The 19,621-nt window shown below is 39.2% G+C and overlaps 1 protein-coding gene across 2 annotated transcripts; it reads right to left on the bottom strand.

The window, feature by feature from the left end:
- Window positions 1-171: 171 nt before the first annotated feature.
- LOC115729484 (DUF21 domain-containing protein At2g14520-like) lies at window positions 172-4,819 on the bottom strand. Of its 2 annotated transcripts, XM_048281041.1 has the most exons (11): window positions 4,319-4,811; window positions 3,328-3,404; window positions 3,166-3,249; window positions 2,650-2,763; window positions 2,467-2,553; window positions 2,163-2,302; window positions 1,977-2,064; window positions 1,436-1,509; window positions 1,105-1,229; window positions 725-984; window positions 172-627 (listed from the first exon to the last, which is right to left on the bottom strand). In XM_048281041.1, exons 1-11 carry the CDS (start codon window positions 4,494-4,496, stop codon window positions 568-570), a joined length of 1,287 nt encoding a protein of 428 aa, XP_048136998.1. In that variant the 5' UTR covers window positions 4,497-4,811; the 3' UTR covers window positions 172-567. The 2 variants fall into 2 exon arrangements, with proteins under 2 accessions (XP_048136998.1, XP_048136999.1); XM_048281042.1 differs by lacking the exon at window positions 172-627 and having other exon boundaries at window positions 848-1,007; window positions 4,319-4,819.
- Window positions 4,820-19,621: the final 14,802 nt, after the last annotated feature.

Here is a 19,621-nt window from a genome sequence, read left to right as displayed (position 1 = left end):
GCATGTAGCGATGGATACCGGGGTGATATAAGAAGGAAAGGTTATAAAGAGAAAAAAAAAAAAGTTATCTTTGTAAACGTGTTTTAATTTGAGATTTGATTTTTGCTGCGAAAAAAATATGCAAAATTTAAATTGAGCCAACTTTTGCAACAAAAAAAAAAAAAAAATTACAAAAGAAGTTCCAAACTAGTATTGAATAATAAGAGAAAAGTTCATCACCCCTTAATTTTTTTTCCCAAATCGGTTGTCATAACTATTAACAAGTAATCCAGGCGAACGAACTTGAATGGCAATGCTCTTTACATGGAACATCAAGATTCTCTGGCAATCGAATGATGCTGCCTCAGAATCATTTCAAAGTTAACACTATCACAAGATATGCTCATTAAAGACTATCTTTGCACAGTGTGCATATGAATAAAGCATTGTTCGAGATCAAACATAATCTCCTATCAAATCCAGACTTTTATTGAACAACCATATCAGCTTCTGATACCGTGCTTTTGTAGATCAACACAGCTTCTACCAATTAACATTCACCTGTGTATTTGATTCGCAACAGTACAGCTACGAAGAATTAGGATCGTGATTTTTTGCAACGTAATCTGTCTCATCATAAATCTCCTCCTGCAGAAACAAACTCAGTGGATCGCATCACAATATTCCGATACCGGTCGAAAAACAGCAATCCCAGAAAGTAGAGAAACAATGGTGGGCGGGTTACCTGTAATATCTCTTCGATGACATCTTCCAGTGTTATGATGCCGATAGCTTCTCCTTCTTCGGCTAGCTTCGGAAGTGAATCCTCACTGAAATGGAGAACGTCAGAGTGAAAGTCCTTGGCCCATTTCCTGCTCTTGCTGGCAGCTTTGTGTAGTTCTTTAACATCTCCTCCATGTAAATCCTTCAGCATCTTGATTGATCTCTTTTTCTTTAGGCACTTCCCTTGGTAATCTTGCTCGCCGAAAATGTCCACCTTCACCTCTCTCACTGTACAGGTTTATTCGCTATAACGAAGTCAAACTTAAGGCAAGTGGGAAGCTTTCTTTTCACCTTTTGTCGTTAACTTGAACAACAAGATTGTCGAATTAAGTCTGCTCTTACCCTCATTTTGGTGATCTGCTGCTGAATGCTCCTTATCATTGCACTCTCTCACAACAACCGCCATATGACTATGCCCTTTCTGAAACTCGTTTAGTATATCGTAGAGAGGCATTGACTCGGGAACCCTGAGAAGGGAGGCCATTCATGCACGTAATAAGCTAAAAGCTTCACATAGTGCATCGAAATCTAGCACTCTTATTAGATGAATCCACTGGCAATCTTAATGTCAAAGTAAGCTACTTACTATGTCCATACTACCCTCACTGAATCATGCAAACACATATCCATGAAAAAGACAATTGAGATCTAAAGGAATAGAACCGGACAATACCTTGGGATCTTTCGGATGGTGACATTCTTCACTAACACATCATCTCCTGGGTGAATAGCGAGTAAATTCTTCACCTGCAAGTTGAATAAAAAATATACAGATGAACATGGAAAGCAAGAAAAGAAAGGCAATAGCTTGCAGAAGCCTTAGCAATATTGGACTGATCTGACTCTCGTTTTTTCATTTTGGTTCCTCCTTTTAATAAAGTGCAAGTAAACTGAAGCAGAACTCATACAAAATGCCAGTATGTTAGCTGCAGAAAAAGCTGGCTATCCTTTAATATAGACAGTGCAAGGGGAGGAAGCAAAACGTCGAGAACACAAAACGCTCTCTGGATCCAATGGACAAGTTCATCAGCTGCACTGTCGAAGCAGGTGCTTGGATGAGCAGCTGACCAAATACCGTGCCAATTGATTAGTTTGATGTGACCCATGAAGGGATTTACACAGAAATCCAGGGTTCAATTACACATCAATTTAAAAAGGACATGTCTAAGTGGCGCTGCACACATTATATTAATCACAAGATAAAGGAAATTTACCAATATAAGACCAATTATATTTCTTGGCTGCTCATAATATACTGGAATTCTGCTGTGTCCTTTCTCCAAAATCATCTTGCGCATATCGCTGCACCATTACAACTAGCACCCAGTAATGCCTCTCCTAAACAGGTGAGACAAATGCCATGCATGTTATATTGTATAATTAAAAGAAGTTTGTGCTACCTATCAAGTTTGGCATTAATATCTACGGCAAAAGTTTCAGATATAGGAGTCATCGCATCGCTTGCAGTTTTCTCAGTGAGTTCAAGTGCTCCTGCGATTATAGTTGTCTCGTCCCGTGTAAGTTCGCCACCCTTTCCTGCCTGATGGTTCAAAGACCACTCAGTTGTAAACATGAATTTTGAAGTAAAGAGTTGCATATCACAGTCAAAACTCGCCATTATTAGATCAACAGAATGAACATCAGGCAGGATAAAATTTGATAATATACCAAGTACAGAGTATGGATTTGCATGTCTGTTCTTACCTCATTACCATGAAGATCAACTAGTGTTTTCAACTCAGCACGGCGAAACAGAGCCTCGTGTCCTTCTCCCAGAAGGAAATCTAAAAGCTGCCAATATACATTTTTCAGGCTATTGTCAGAATCTTATGACGATATTAGCCTGTGGTAGAGGATTAAGCTGATTCCTGAGGTACGAAATCTCACCTTGCTTATGGGATATGCAACAGGAAAACATATAAGGACAAGAACTCGGACGACAGGAGCCACTGCTGCACCAACTGCCAGACCATACCTCGAACATACTGCTTGGGGTATAATCTGCAACATAGTGATGGGTACATTCAAATGTGAACACACACAGACCAAGATTAAAAGGAGCCCAATCCCTGTTGCCTGATGCAAAAGTATTAACAACACAGAGTACTTGAAGTTGAACTGAGGATATCTGCTCCACTATCCTTCGCTACTGAAGTTGAACATTTGGAATGATGTTTATTTACTACAATGGAATCCTTAGCTAAAGGAAACCCAACTCAATTAGTACAGCTTAGGAATTTTCCATTTGTGACAAAAGACAAGTAAGTGATATGTATTTTTGACAAATAAACTCTAGTAGTTCACTGTTGAGTTGCACCAACACACAGTAAAGATTGTATTCCAGGATGAGGCTCATGCTCATGAATGCAACTTAAAATAAGCTAACTCGGAATAAAAACATACCTCACCAAACAAAAGTATCAAGGTTACTGAAATAAGAATAGCCCCCCAAGCTGTTACCAAACTATCAAGAACGATAGGCAGCGCCTGCAAGCGCAACAAACAAAACCGAGACATGAATCACTTGTCCATCAAACTGCAAAGGAGACAATTCCCCTCATTCACCTCCATAGCAGCAGCATTGCAAATTAGTAGGGTGCACAGCAGCAAATGTTGTCTTCTAACAACCGGCAATATCTTTTCTGTAATGGAAAGGAACTGATCTTCAGTCGATAGGGTAACACCTAGATGATATGTATCTGAAAAGCTGCAAGTCTGGCAACAGATAATCCGTCTTTCTGGATATTAATGGTCAGACTACTGTCCTTTGCACTACTTGCCACTTCCAGGGTTAATTGTTCTAAGGGAAAGTGACTTGTGTCCATACAAACGAAATGCAGAGGCAAGAGGGTGCATCTTCCCATAGCATCTCCACAAGGCTTTAGCAAAATTGAGAATTGTTGTGAAGCAATTTTTTTTTTTTTTATCAGACAGAGCCGATCATAGTGCCTTCCTTTATCCTATGTTACCTGGACTCAGTTGTGGGGATCAGATATGGACACAGATCCTTGTGTTGGACTTGGCAAAATAAAATTCTAGGACTCATCCCAGGTCCAGAAATTGGACACTTTGCTGGGATACTTAGTTTTTCATGCTGATGTTGTCACCTTCGAGAGGCGTTTGACATGACCAAATAAAAAAAAAAGAGAGGCGTTTAACACTTCAATTTTGACCCTTTTAAATATTCACTACCTATAGTCACCAGGTCAGTTAACTAAAAACAAGCCAAGCCTTCAAAGAAGGGATACCAATAAATTTTTCTACACATGGAGTAATGGTGAAAATTGATAACCATATTTAACTTAGGATTAGCTAAAAACAGGCCTAAACTAAAATGTCAAAATACAAAATCCCAAATAAGTTTCACTACATTGCTGTTCCTTGTTAATGGCAAAGAACAGAACCATTGTTGGATGCATTAGGTGAGCCGACTGCACCACATTCAATGTGGGATCCATTCAACTTCATATTGGGCTCACATGAACCGGTGCATTCTACAACTTGGGGTTTGAGATATCAGTAAAACAAAGCTAAATCAAGTCTGAGAAGTGAGTACCGGCATATTTACGATCAGTTGGTGTGCCAGACTTGGCAAGGACTTCAAGATCGACGAGGCTCAATGACATGAGACCCAACGTCAGCCCGGACATGAGACCCGCGAAGGTCACTAGGAAAGTAATGATCCCTAAGTGCACCCAGAACCCTGCTCCGCAGCATCTGTACTCTATCGCCATTCACTTTTCACTCTTCTTCTTCTTCTTCTTCTTCTTCTTCTTCTTCACAGTTTCCTCCCTCAGTCAGACCTGACCAAGATGTTCCAAGAGCTACAACACCCCCGACGGACTGAGAAATGAAAACGCTAAAAGGGGTCGTCATCTTCAACTTTATTCGGTGGACAGAGGCAGGATGAATCGGATTCTGCGCCCAACTTCGCCAAAAAGGCTTGAATCGAAATTTCTCGAAGTGACCCTGTTTGCGTTTCGCTGCGTTGGCGTGTTCTTGAAGGTGCGGGACATAGCCAGGCCACGCGTTGATCTTCGCGGCGAGGTCGGTCGGATTTGGTGGAAAAGAAGAAGGAAAAACTGACGAGTCGCACAAATCTCAAACTCAAAAGGTGGATTCCATTTCTCCACCGTGAAAGATGACCAAGACTATATTATAAAGTGCAGTGCCATGCTGTGTGTATTCAGATTGTCCACATAAATAATAAAAATTTTAAGCAATGTGCTGATCGGGGGTCGTCGAGTAGGGCCATGTTCGTCCGCTAATTAAAAAAACAAAATTCATATGTAATGATGGTACATGGAGAATAAGCATAGTCCATGAACATGTTTAAATATAAATTATTATCGATAATGAAAATATTTTTTATTAATTAATTATTTCAAGTGATACAAGCGATTTTATTTGGAAAATTATTTTTCAAAAAACATTCATTTTTTCGTAAAATAAACAGAGTCTAAGATTCCTTTTTTGTCCCAAATGCATCAAACCAAAAAGCATATCAAGGACACCACCTCCTCGGGTTTCCTATAAGCTTAAGAGTTCATACTACGTAAAACTCCAAACCGATAGACCCTTGATAAATTTGCTTCAAACTAATTTTTCATCACTAAAAAATTCAAATTGGTATATGCATGACCCATTTATCCTTCATTGTGAAATTGATGAGCTAGATGCATGGCAATAAGTCAATTGACGTGGAAAGTTCACGTGAAAATCCATCTCGTGGAAAGTTCATGTGAAGATCAATTTCTCTCTCTCTCTCTCTCTTCAATTAGGGCTGATTTTCTCTCTCTCTCTCTCTCCTCGGAGCACGAAAATCCCTAGGTTTTCCTCCTCATTGGGCACACTTCTTCATTGTTGCCTTCCTCTTCGTGATTAGGCATTGGAACTTGTTTGAGCATATTTTTATCTTTTGTAATCTTCTCAGCTTTGATTTTTTTTTCTCGGGCATCGCTTCTCTTTGAACCACTTCCAATTAAAGCCATTGATCATCGTAATCTTCTCAGCTTTGATTTTTTTTTTTTCGGGCCGCGCTTCTCTTTGAACCACTTCCAATTAAACCCATTGATCATCCTAATTTGGTGATTTGAATGACTTCGTGAAACAAACCCGAGAAAAAAATAAAGGCAAGAAGATTACCAGAGAAAAAAATGTGCACGAATGAGTTTCAATGTAATCATGAAGATGATGTCGGCAATGAAGGAGAAGACAATTTAGGGTTTTTCGTGCTATGAGGAAGAGAGAGAATGAGCCCCATTTATTTTCAAATAATGGCTAATTGAAGAAACAAAAAAAAAAATAAAGAGATATGGAAACCCACGTGAACTTGCCACGTCAAGGTAAAATTTGATAGGAAATAGAAAAAGGCTGGTGCTTGTGACATCATAGTTTTTGGACGTCTGTTAGATAACTGAATTCAATTTAAGGATTAAATGTGGATTCTAATTTGTTCCATGAAAATTGGATTTTGATGATTTAAGAGACCACATTTGGATATTTCTGAGACGTCATTTAGAGTAGTTTAGGCTTCGATAAGGAATCGTCGCGCGAGAGGTTTAGAACCCTTTGCGCTCGAGCCAACCCCGACCGAACCCAAGCCGCAAAAGACCAAAATAACCTTCGTCGGTTGAGCCAAATGTCCAACTAGCCTTAGAATGCCAAATGACCTTTTTACCCCTACCTTTATGCACAGGATACAAGAAATTTAAATCTTTTGGGCCCCACAAGTCTTGTCCCCCACCCACTTGTCTTTTCTCAACTACTCTAGTCAACTCAAGTCAATTCCTCACATCACTCTCTCTCTCTCTCTCCCCCTCACTTATCTCTTTCCTCTCTCTCGCGCCCCCTTCGGCCAAGCTCCATCATCGCCCCCTCTCCCTTTTGTCTTTCGTCGGCCGACTACCACCACCATCCTCCGTCGCCGCTCCGCCCTCTAGCTACCTATCGTTGCTGCCGGTGTGTCGTCCGACTTCCACCACCTTGCGGTCGAGCTACTCCGAGCCCCAACTCCACCTCACCTCTCGGTTTCCCCTTCCACTTCCCACAACTACCGCCCAATACCTCCTCCTCCTCCCTCTTACTGTCGACACACCGGTCGGCCGTCGCCCTCCGTCCGTCGGCCACCCCGCGGCACCCTCGAGCCTCTTCGATCCCGTCTTGCTCCGACCCGTCATCGCTAGCCCCCCCGACTTGAGCCAACCCAATCTCCTCTTCTCCTCCCATTGCGAACACCCCAACCCTCACTTGTCTTCGCCGCCACCAACCGCAGCCCCGTCGACCGCCGTCGTCCTCCACTCCCATCGCCGTCGTGAGACCCGGTGAGCCAGAGAGAACTCCGTGGTCCCCGAGACTCGCAGTAGCTACCGCCGGCCTCCTTGCTCGTCGTCCCGAGCCACCCGAGAGCCGAAGCCAGTACCGCCGTGAGCTCTATTGCCGTCGTGTCCGCCACTTGTTGCCGTCACCTCCACCCATAGTGGCCTCAAGCCGTTAGATAGTGAGTTAATTCTTAACTCACGGTTAGGCCGTTAATTACGCTTAGGATTATCTTAATTAGTATAATAGGATGTTTAGATAGATTAATTGTGGTTGGTTTAGTTAAAGACTCGATTTATGTTAAATGACCACAATTAAATAAGTCGAACTGGATAGTTAGGTAGAGTATGGCTAGTTGGCGATTATACTAAATTGATTGACTGATTGCGGTTGCTTGATCGAGAGCGAGTGATAGGTTAGAGCCAAAGGGACAACTAATTATCTAATGGATTGGATTTATATCAACTCGGTTTTATGAAATTGGAATTAATAATTACAATCGGATCAATTAGATGAGTTAATTAATCGTTATGATCAATTACTTGATTGGATGCATTGGTTGGCTGTTGAGTGTTATAGGTGAATTTGTGAGTGTTAGTCACTCGGTATTAGATGCAAAGTCTGATTGATAAACTATGCATTCATATAACCACGTATAGAACCAAACTGCATGTTTTAGCATGAAACTTGCCTTGGGTCAAGTTTTTTAGCACGACTGTATGAGCATTCAACTAATTATAAAGATAAGAATTGATTGGTTGATTGTCAAATGTGCCTAAGTGGTCATATAATGGGTTTCCTAACAAGATCGTGTTGTGCCGATCGAAATCACACGACTTGTCAGATGCATATCAATCCATGCCGCCGAGTTGACCGGATGTCGATTGCAGCTTGTGATGGACCAATGTTCCTTATAGGAATGCATGCTATGCCATGCCGCGCCGATCGGAATCACACTAGCCTAGTAGTTGCCGTCGCCAAAGCAATGGGATGATGCCTGGTCCTACTAGTAGAGTACCAACTACCTAGTGTACATGCACCAATTGCCTAGTATGCTAGGCCGAATGGCCATCAATAAATGGACTGCGTGTGGTATCCAGTGTATGCAAGTTGATGTGATACCTTGGTAGTGGTCGTTTGATGTGACTATTATGTTGTGTCTAGTATTACATTACGTGTGGCTCATGGCTAGTAAGTTGCATGTGGTTGATATTATATGTCGTGACTCTATCTTTGCTGGTAGGATGTTTTGAGCCAATCAACGCCATTGCTGGGCTTAGGCGTTGACTCATCGATATTTATTCTCATTCCGTTGTAGTTAACTTTTTCGGGTCTAAGGTAATAGAGAGGTACATAAGATTTGGCGTCCCTACTGACCAATCATTCTATATCATATACTATCCGGTTATAGTGACTATTTTTTTTTTTTCTGCTTGGCCGAGGACCATTATTTTATTTTTTTTTTTTTTAAATTTTATCATTACTTTTTTTTTTTTTTAATTGTTTTGTTTTTCTTTTTTTCTTGCTCTACTTCTTAATTTTAGTCCATTTCATTTTACTTATGGGCTTCCCCTTTATACTGCAAGGCCCAGGCTTTATCCCCTGATTATGCTCAAATATAGAATTTCAAATTTGAAATACCAGCCCCAGTCCAATAGTTAACAACACCAATCATTAAAATCTAAACACTCTCATCTTCCCAAATAGAGGCACGCCATTTGAATCTTCAATGGTTAATAGGTCATTAATTTTTCATAACCCCAACCAAAAATCACAAATCGATAACACTAGTCAATTAAAACTTAAAAAAGAAGGAGGTTCTCTCCCCAAGTATAACCACACGACTCTCAAACATCCCCGACAAATCTTCAATATGTCTAGTAAAACATAAACCAGTACCTCTCATCCATTCACACATCACCCACGCACTTTAAGCTGGATGCATGTTCTGAATAGTTGAAATAATGAAGTAGATAAATTATTATACATTAGATCTAACACCATAAATAGTTTTTAATTCAGGCCGTCGATATTTTTTTTCTAATATTCGTTTATATTAGATAGAAAATATATAAATGTAAAACGGTTTTAACTAGTATCGCGACATAGAGAAAACGTAACAAGGCTTCAAGACTTGGATGCGGAAGGGGAGCTAACGATTTTATTTAACGTACCGTCCCCCATAATATAACTACACCGGTTTGACCCGCAAATTAAAAAAAAATAAAAAACATAAAAATTTCCAAAATTCCAAAATACTTAGAAAATCATTTTAAAATTTCTAGTTCGATTCGGACTCATAAAGTCGGATCGAAAATTTTCGAGACTTCAAGGGTCGATCCCTTTTTCTATCTAAAAAATTTCACAATTTTAAAAAAAAAAAAAAAAAATTAAAAAAAATTAGAAAAAAAAAATCCAAAAATCACAAAAAATGAATTCACTATGATCCATTAACTTCCCCATTTTTCCCAACCCAAACGGATGGATGAGGGGTTGAGTCACCTAGTGGCCCATCTCTTCCAAGCTTGGTTAGTATGTGATGGGGATCATCTCCATGGCCCGATCCTCGAATTTGAGGGTCCACTTAACTCGACCCCTTATACCCTCCCTGGCACCCAATGGACATTGATACGCCTAATGGGAAAGTAGCGGACCTCGAGCTTGACTTTGAGTTCGAGCTTTCTATGGCGTTAGATTATGTCCCCGCACGCTTTCTTGTTAACGACTAGGACTCCCGGTCAGTAGGAGTGTGGTGGACCTTTTGAGGAGCTTGGTTATTGTTGAGGATGAGGGTGTCGTAGCCCCTCTTTTGGAGTAGACGAGAAGCTAACCCTTCCCTACCCACCTAGCTTTTTGCTGGTTCTAAGGAGTCACCTCGAAGAATGGGGTTGTATTTACTTGTATAGCTCGTAGGGTTAACGATCATCTACTCTTAGTAATGAAATGAAAAATGCCCGTTTGCTGATTAACCGTTGTTGATGTTCCCGCTTTACTATCCCCGCTGATTTTGATGCCTAGGAGTTTACATATTTCCGCATGCGTAGTTAAAGTATTGAGGGTCGATGGCATGCTTGAGATGTTATCCTTATGACTTGAGGCATTTTGGTAGGGATGTTGCAAGCTTAGGGATCGGGCGTGACAAGTGTTGGAAGTGTGACGAGAGATTATCACCCAACTACTAATTCATTGGGTTTTCTCGACATGTGGACGTGACTACTTTCATCTTGAAGCATTAATGGAGTGGCCACAAGGGATAGCTGTCACGGAATTGAATGTTTATAAGGCTAAATAGACTGAAAAGATGGCTTAGGTGACCGAGCAAACCTTGAAACCTTTCACGAGGACTTTAGAATGCTCCTATGGGCGATATGCAAATTGTTCATATTCTATTCTATAGCTGGTACTAAAGGGGGTAGATGGCCATTAAGGATATTGGATTTTCACCGCTAGAGCAAGATGCAATCAACGCTTATAACTAGAGAGCCTCATGTACAAATAGGATGCCATCCCCTTATTTGTATCATCCAATAATTAAGTAATAGAATACATGCTCTCCTAGAGCTTCTCTCTAGTTTTTGTCTCTATGAAAGCAATAAGAAAGTTGAAGCTCCTTCTACTCCATAACTCTATGATTCATAGCTAAACTTCATGAAAGTGGTGAGAGAGTTGAAGCTAAATATTTTTTAGAATCACAAAGGTGAATAATCATATTCTCTCTATATATATATATCTATATATCACATCTAATCCTATCATAATTAGAATTCTAGACAACCAAACATAGCTTAAGGGTCTAGGGTTTTCATGAAGATTCTCATATAATACTAGGTGCAAAGGAATTTTTTTATTTTCTAGATGTTTCTTATATCAAATGGGGGTTGATAGTAATTGGGGAGATTGAATCTCCACTATTAGACTAAAAGGCAATCAATGGTTGTAACTAGATGACCTCATCTATATATAGGGGCACCCTCCCTCTCATTTTTACCATTTAATAATGGCAAAAGGACACATAAGTGCCAATATTTATGTACGACACTCACTTTGGTAACAATGTTGAGCCGACTAAGAATGTGACGTCTCGGGCTCTGGATTGTCAAGCCGTGGTGTCGGTTTACATTACATGTAAGCATCAAAGCATGAGTTGTGTTTTGGCCTAAGAAAGTAGGCGGTCGAAACTAAATTATATTGCTTCTTGAGTTTGGTGTTGATTGCGCTTGAACAGATTGTGTGATTGGTAGTTGGTCCGCATGACAATTTAAGGTAAATAGAATGAATGAATTGAATATCCTATCGGCTTGTGCCCCAACAAGGACGATTTTGATATTCGCCTATTTTTGGATAATACCCCGTAGGAGCCGGAGGGAAATCGGGAAGTCCATGGCCTATGTCCCATAAAAGCTTGAGGCCTGTGTCCCTAGGAAGCCCTGGAGTAAGGGAAAACCCATGGCTGGTGTCCCATGAATGATAAGCTAAGATGTATATCTATGATGGCCCAAGTATTTGCCCGATTAAGTCTATGAGTGGGGCATTTAAAAATTTAACTTGGATGGCCTATATGATTGTAGTTTGAAGTTTGTATTTCGCCAAGGACTATCATGACTTTAGTTTTGGTAGAACATCTTGGAGTGACGGTCAAGTTAAAATCACAAGGAGTTGCTCGCGCTAGAGATGATCTTTGATTTAAGTGCGAAATGGACCACTTGACCGACCCTATGAAACCCCCACTATAAAAACCCCTCCCCCCCTCTCTCTCTAGCCCATTCTTCCCCCCTTCTTATAGTGCAAACCCCCCTTCGAACACTTCATCCTCATTCTTTCAGCCCTCAACTTCCCCGCGTTCCAGCTGTGTGAAAAGATTGAACCATATATAAATAACGCAAGCGGAAGAGATAATTCATATTTTAAACATAAGGACTTCATTAATTAAAAACAACTGACACATCATAGGTCCATATCAAGCCGTCACAACTAGCACGATACAACGGACAACGAAACATAATCACAAACAAACACTCTAGACCTCCACAACTCTCCCGGATCGCCCTTTAGCCTGTCACCACCATCTCCGCCTTCACTGCCTCCGTGACCATCATCATCGAGAAGCAAGAGCCCCAACATTCGGTTACTTTGCCTAACATACCATGCAAGGGACCTAAAAGCAACAATTGGTAAAAAAATTTGTATAGACAAGTACAACAATAGTATGTCTCACGAAGACCGTCGGAGAATCAAGGAATACGACATCATCAGCCCATGACCTAATTTAGTATGGTACCCCATAGAAGTGGTGTGGAGGTACATCCATATCTATTGATCTAAAAATGTTAACAATAAGGGTGGGTTATCACTCAGCAAGAAAAACATCTAAATATTACATATCATAATTTAAATATCGCACGACACCAATTCATCCAAAGTCATGCATTTTTAGTAAGTTTATCAAAGGAAGCAAAATTGGTAATTTAGTAAAATATACTTGCATTTTTGACTAAAAAGTTTTTATATATTAACATTACAACAACATCTTCCAAGATTCAATCCCTAGTCGTCTTCGGACCTTTTTCATTCCCATACCACCACGCTAAGGCGTTGGGGATGTTAAATAGTATCATTTTCTTTTTATTTAATATCCGATACATGACAATTTATTCAGTCAAATGGGCAATCACAACGGGAATGAATTTCACATAGATGATTATGCAACGCATTCACGAATATGTAAGTATGCATTTATCCTAGCTTTAATAATTTTTCAATTCACATCTCACAGTATTTTTTGCCAAAAACCCACGGGACTCCCAGCCCGATATCTGCGCATGGCACTACCAAGCTTACCACACTTGGGCATCTCCAACCTCGGAGGCTTCCCTAATCACATAGCAAGGGCAACCCGGATCACATAGCAAGGGCTTCCAAACACACGGGGCTCCATTCGGACTCAATCTGAAGGGAATTTCTTTGCAACCATTTTACTCCATGATCAATACACATATGTATTTAAATAATCATGCCATATGCAATTAGCTTAATTTAGTACCATCCGTCATTCATGGTACATTTTCACACACGATAACTTTCCTAACCCCAACACCTAAATCAAGGAGTTTTAAACCCGATTGACCACCGTGGTGAACATATTAATTTAAATCATTAAATTTCCAAATTTCATAGTATGGTAGTTCATTTAGTAAGGATTAATTTTCGTTTGAAGCTTGTGAGCATCAGACTCACGCATTGACAAGTTTTGTCCAAAATTCGTGACTTACATCTCCAAGGACAATTTTGCACACCGAACGAATTTTTGCACATTTATCCAAGTAAATCCGTTCTGAAAATTGGTATAAGAACTTTCATAAATGAAGTTCTGAGCATTCTCATTTACATTTTGCATTAATTTTTTTTATTATAAAAATCCCCAAAATCACCTATTTACAATTGGTATCAAAGCTTGGTGCTTATGTTTTTATTGAAGTGTTATTAGTTTTGAGCTAATGATTTTTATGGATGGCAACTTTCTCCCACATGCATTGAAGGTGGAAGCAATAACAGACCACCTTATTTCGAAGGAATGGAGTATAGTGATTGGTAAAATAGATTCAAGGCATATATCAAATGCCAAGACCCGTAGATCCGGGACATTGTCCAAAGAGGCATTATTCCGACTACATGCACTTCAAGCGGATCAAATGCGGGAACAACACCAACACTACTCCCACAATTGCTGTAATCGCCACTAAATTAGCAAAGAGATATGCTCTAGATGCTAAAACCGTTTATTCTTTCCATAGTGCAATGTCTCCCACTAAATACAAATGTATAGCAAATTGTTCTTCTTGAAAAGAGATATGGGACAAGCTCTATGTAACCTATGAAGGGACGGACAGAGCCAAGGAAAACAAAGTTAATATACTCATTGGCAGATCTGAAGCCTTCAAGATGAAGCCTAATGAAAAGGTGAGGGAAATATTTGAAAGATTCACCGAAATAGTGAATAGCCTCACCTATCGTGGGCAACCTATATCTAGACCAATGCGAGTAAGCAAACTTCTAAGGAAACTCACAAAGGAATGTGACAATAACAAAAAATTCATCCTAGAAACTCAGAGGATATCACCTTTGTCCATGGATAAACTCATTAGAACTCTTCAATCCTACGAGGAAGAAAGAATCAATGAGGAAACTCATTCAAAAGTTAAGAAATCTATTGCTTTGAAATCTAATGCCTACTATGATGTTTCGGATTCCGAAGATGAAGACGATGAAGAGTTAACACTCATGGTTGAGAGATTCGGAAGAATGATTAAGAAGGGCAAAAACTACAAAGACAAAAGAGATTTCAAATAATATGATCAAAGAAGGTCATTCGGCGGCGGAGACGAAAATAAATATATTATTTATTATGAATGCAAAAAGAGAGGACACATCAAGCCTAACTGCCCTCTTCTATAGAAGAAAGGAAGGGAAGAAAAATCTAAGAAAGCTTTAAAGGCGAAAACCTAGAGCGACACGTAATGCGAAGGTGATGAGGAACATGCCAATATCTATTTAACTACCAACTTAGACTTTGAGGATGAATCTGAGGTAACTCATCTTAAAATCCCTTTTGAGGTATTTGAATATATGGATGAACTATGTTCGGACTATAAAGCTGCTCTTAAAAGGCTTTACGAATTAAAAAAGGAAGTAGGTAGTTTGAAACAAAGATATCTCTCTCAAAAGGATAAAATAAGTTTTCTTGAAAGCAAATTTTCTCAAAATAAAGAAAAATCTAATTTGATTTCTAATGAAAATGTTGATTTGAAAATTAGGAGCGAATCCTTGAAAAAGGAAAATGTTTCTTTGTAAAAGAAAATTTTGGATGTCAACAAAAATTTTTCCTCTAGTTCAAAAACATTACAACATATTCTTTCTATACAAGTTCCTTACTATAATAAATCCGGACTTGGCTTTCAAAAGAAAAGTGATCTGAAAAATAATTTTCCAAAAGTTAAAGAAAGCCTTAGAAAAATACCTTCCAAACATGCATATAAAAACCATTTTCATAAGTAGTTCGTAAGATCTAAGGGACAAATTTTTTTCTAAATGCTCAATATGTGGTGAAACACTCCTTAAGTTACTGTCATATGATCCGGAGACCTATTCAAGATATTTTGAGATTTGCAAACTCCTCTAACCTAAAAGGACCCAAACAAATTTGGGTACCAAAGAAAAATTGAATTCCATTGATGACTGCAAGTACCAATGAAAAGAACAAATAAATGGTACATTGATAGCGGATATTCTAGATACTTGACTGGGGACTCCAAAATATTTATCAATCTCACTAAGTTTGATGGAGAAAGTGTTTCCTTTGGCTACAACAATAAAGGAAATATTATTGGTAAAAGAACCGTGAAGATTGGCAATCTCTTCATCAATGATGTCTCATTGGTTGAGGGTTTGAATTTCAATCTCATAAGTATAAGCCAATTATGTGATATTGAATACAAAATATCTTTTGTGGAGAATAAATGCTCGGGTGTCAGCCGGGACAACAAGTGCTCATTCATAGGATATAGGCATGGCAACATGTACCTTCCGGACACATCATCTAAGGATGTGAAATGTCTAGCATCCGTCAAAGAAGACTCTATTGAGAAAAATCCCTAGACGGTTTTGAAGTTGACAAAACAATCCAAGTTCTCTTGTGTTTTGAGATAATGCCGTTATTTACTTGTTTTGCAGATTATTCTTTCTCGTGCGGGGATGCACGGGATTGAATCTGGTAAAAGGATTTGGCTCAGATGTTGTTTCCGAGAGTCTCGGACTACGGTTTGAGCTCAGACGATGAGCGGGGATAGCTCAAACGTTGGAATGATGCTAAAGCTCTGAGAGAAGTATTTCACAAGCGGTAATCAAAACTTCAAGAGAAATACAAATTGAACTTAATTGATGCATATCAACGGACGCCATCGAGCTGGATTATTCTTGAAGATTCTCAATGACGAGAGTCAATCAAGGATGCGGAACCAAAAAGACAAAAAAAGACTTTCTAAATGGAAGAAACCATCTATGGAAACCCGGAATCATAATTGTATGGGCGATTTGATTCAAGTGGGGAAGACTTTCCTTTGGCGATCCCCAACGGCTAAGAGATCTTCTTTTGATAATCATCTCGTCCAAAGGGGAAGATTTGGAGAGATCTCTTTAGATGCCTTGTATTGGCTAGATTGGAGGCGGAAGAGTACAAAAGACATCTCGAAGATGAAGGGAAGAGAAATCGGCGTAAAGAGGGAAAAATGTTCATAATTTCTAGAGATAGTGAACTCCATTTCAATACACTTTTTGATCCATCCATTGTAATTGTGAGGAGGTGTACACACGAGTGTTGAGCGCTAGGTGTGAAGTCCTGCGTATCAAGGAGATCATTGATCCGTAACCTCCGAGCAGCTTACTAGTGGAATCCGACCGATTGGCTGTCAGCCGAAGAAGTGGACATAGGTTTAACCAAAGCCACTATAAACCCTATGTGCAGTTTTCCTTATCTCTTACTTTGATCACTCTAGATATATTGTGATAGCTAAATTGCACACGAACAGTGCGCATTGATCACATTACATATCCTGCATCAATTGAATTACTTGCTCGTTGCGATACACTCCGTCTCCATCATCCGAGATCTCTGTTTTACGCCGGGTGATCTAAATTCCTCAATAAATTCTTAAACTCACACTCTATCACCTATTCACCCCCTCTAGGTGAAATCACTAGCCACCAACAATTGGTATCAGAGCCTCGTGCTCATATTTTGTGAAGTGCTTTTACTTTTGAGCTAACGATCTTTATGGCTAGCAATTTCTCTCCTTCTTGGATCGAAGGTGGAAGCAACAACAGGTCACCATACTTTGAAGGAAAAAATTATAGCGACTCGCGTAACAAATTTAAAGCATTCCTCGAGTGCCAAGATCCTCAAATCCGGGATGTCGTATAAAGAGGAGTAAATCCAACGACAGAGACTACAAGTCCAGGGGACAATACAACGCCGACGGCTGCTCTATCTGCAATTGAGATAACCAAGAGAGATGCTCTTGATGCAAAGGCTATTTATTCATTTTACAGTGCATTATCTCCTACTGAATATAGACGTGTTGCAGATTGCTCCTCATCGAAAGAAATATGGGATAAGCTTCACGTTACCTATGAAGGAACAGACAGAGTAAAGGAGACAAAAGTCAATTTTCTGCTCGGACAATATGAAGCATTTAAAATGAAGTCTGAAGAGATAGTGAAAGAAATGTTTGACAGGTTCACTGAAATAGTGAATGGTCTCACATATCACCGGCAACCAATTTCGGGACCGATGAAAATCAATAAGCTACTCCGAGCTCTTAGAAAGGAATGATACAACGTTAAAACTTCCATTCAAGAGACACAAAGAATATCTCCCTTGTCAATGGATGAGCTCATTGGAACTCTTCAATTTTATGAAGAAGAAAGGATCAATTATGAAACCACAACTAGAGGTAAGAAGTCAATTGCCTTAAAATCTAATGTTAATTCTAACATTCCAGATTCCCAAGACGAAGATGATGAAGAACTAGCGCTCATGGTCAAAAGATTCAGAAGAATGGCTAAACAAGGTAGGAACTTCAAAGATAGAATGGATCTTAAACGATACAATTAGAGAAGATCATCCGAGACCAAAAATAAAAGCCAAGAAGTCATCCGTTACGAATGCAAGAAAAGAGGCCATATCAAACCCAATTGCCCACTATTAAAGAAGAAAGGCAAGGATGAGAAATCCAAGAAAGCATTGAAAGCAGAGACTTGGAGCGACACCGAATGTGAAAGTGATGAAGAATACGCAAATGTCTATCTAATGGCGGACTCGGATGATGATCTTGAGGTAATTCATTCAAACATATCACTTGAAGTATTTGTGTATATAGATGAGCTATGTTTAGAATATAAGGCTACTCTCAAAAGACTCTCCGAACTGAAAAAGTAAGTAGCTGTTTTTAAACAAAAGGATATTTCACAAAAAGATAAAATCAGTTTTCTCGAAAAAGAATTCCGTCAACTAAATGAGAAATCCGACTTTATAGCTTACGAAAATACGTAATTGAAATCAAGGGTGGAAGCTCTCGAAAAGGAGAACGATTTCTTGAAAAAGGAAATAAATCCTCTTGAAGAGGAAAACGTTTCTCTGAAAAAGGAAAAAGATCTTTACGGAAAAGAGAACTCCATCTTAAGAAAGGAAGTTTTGGAGAAACACAAAAAATTCTCATCCGGTTTAAAAACTTTGCAACATATACTTTCTATACAAGTTCCCTACTACAACAAGTCAGGACTTGGTTTTCAAAAGGAAAGTGATAAGAAAAATTATTTTCCAACAAAAAAAGAAAGACTTAAGCAAGATCCTTCTAAACGCGCCTACGTGAGTCACTTTAGGAATCAATTTGTAAGATTTGAAGGACAACATCTCTCGGAATGCTCAAATTGTGGTGATCCAAAACATTCCAGGAGCTACTGTTTAAAGATCAATTGACCAACACGTAACATTCTTAGATACACTTATACGACTAACCTCAAAGGATCCAAACAAATTTGGGTACCAAAGAAAAAGTGAGAATCTTTGATCATTGTAGGTACCGGACAAAATAAGAGATAAATGGTACCTTGATAGCGGTTGCTCTAGACATATGACTGATGACTCATTCATGTTCATTGATTTTGAAAAACTTGATGGAGAAAACGTTTCCTTTGGAAGCAACAACAAAGGAACGATTATCGGCAAAGGAACCGTGAAGATTGGCAATCTACTCATCAAAGATGTTTCATTAGTCAAGAGTTTGAACTTCAATCTTGTTAGTATTAGCCAACTATGCGATATTGGATACAAAGTTTCTTTTGCAGAAAATAAGTGCTCATGTACAAGCTAAGACAACAAGTCATCATTTACCGGACAAAGATATAACAATATATACCTTCCGGACACATTGTCTGAGAATGAAAAATGTCTTCTATCCGTCAAAGATGATCCAAAACTATGGCACAAGAAGCTAGGACATATAAGCTTCAAGCAAATCAACAAACTTTCCAAAAAGAAGCTAGTGAGAGGACTTCCAAATGCTAGATTCAAAAAGACAAAACTTTGCGAAGCATGCACACTTGGAAAGCAAGTAAGAAATTCCTATAAATCCATAAATGAAGTTATCACTACCCATTCTCTGCAACTGTTACACGTTGGATATCTTCGGACCTACTCGAACACAGAGTATTGGAGATAAATGGTGTATTCTTGGGATACTCCACAACTAGTAAAGCTTACCGAGTCTTCAACAAGAACTCTCAAACAATCGAAGAATCAATGAATGTGAAATTTGAAGATGAGCGAACTACTCGGACAATAGGTGCTGAAGAAATAATAAGATCCGAAAATTAGAAATCATCATCTGAGAAGGAAAAACCATCATTTGAAGACGCAGAACTAGATGAAACCTCTCGTAACATGGAGAACACCTCGCAAAGCACATCATCCGAAGATTCAAATGATGAA

Source organism: Rhodamnia argentea, chromosome 6, assembly GCF_020921035.1.
Source record: "Rhodamnia argentea isolate NSW1041297 chromosome 6, ASM2092103v1, whole genome shotgun sequence".
Lineage (NCBI taxonomy): Eukaryota > Viridiplantae > Streptophyta > Magnoliopsida > Myrtales > Myrtaceae > Rhodamnia > Rhodamnia argentea.
The sequence above is the reverse complement of the archived record's forward strand: the minus strand, read 5'-3'. Positions and strand labels throughout refer to the sequence as shown.

Coding starts and splice junctions, on each gene's coding strand:
- LOC115729484 (XM_048281041.1), bottom strand. CDS start 4,496: ATGGCGATAGAGTACAGATGCTGCGGAGCAGGGTTCTGGGTGCACTTA. Junction 3,405..4,318: donor AACTGATCGTAAATATGCCG/GTACTCACTTCT, acceptor TTTCCATTACAG/AAAAGATATTGCCGGTTGTT. Junction 1,230..1,435: donor ACCATCCGAAAGATCCCAAG/GTATTGTCCGGT, acceptor CTCCCTTCTCAG/GGTTCCCGAGTCAATGCCTC.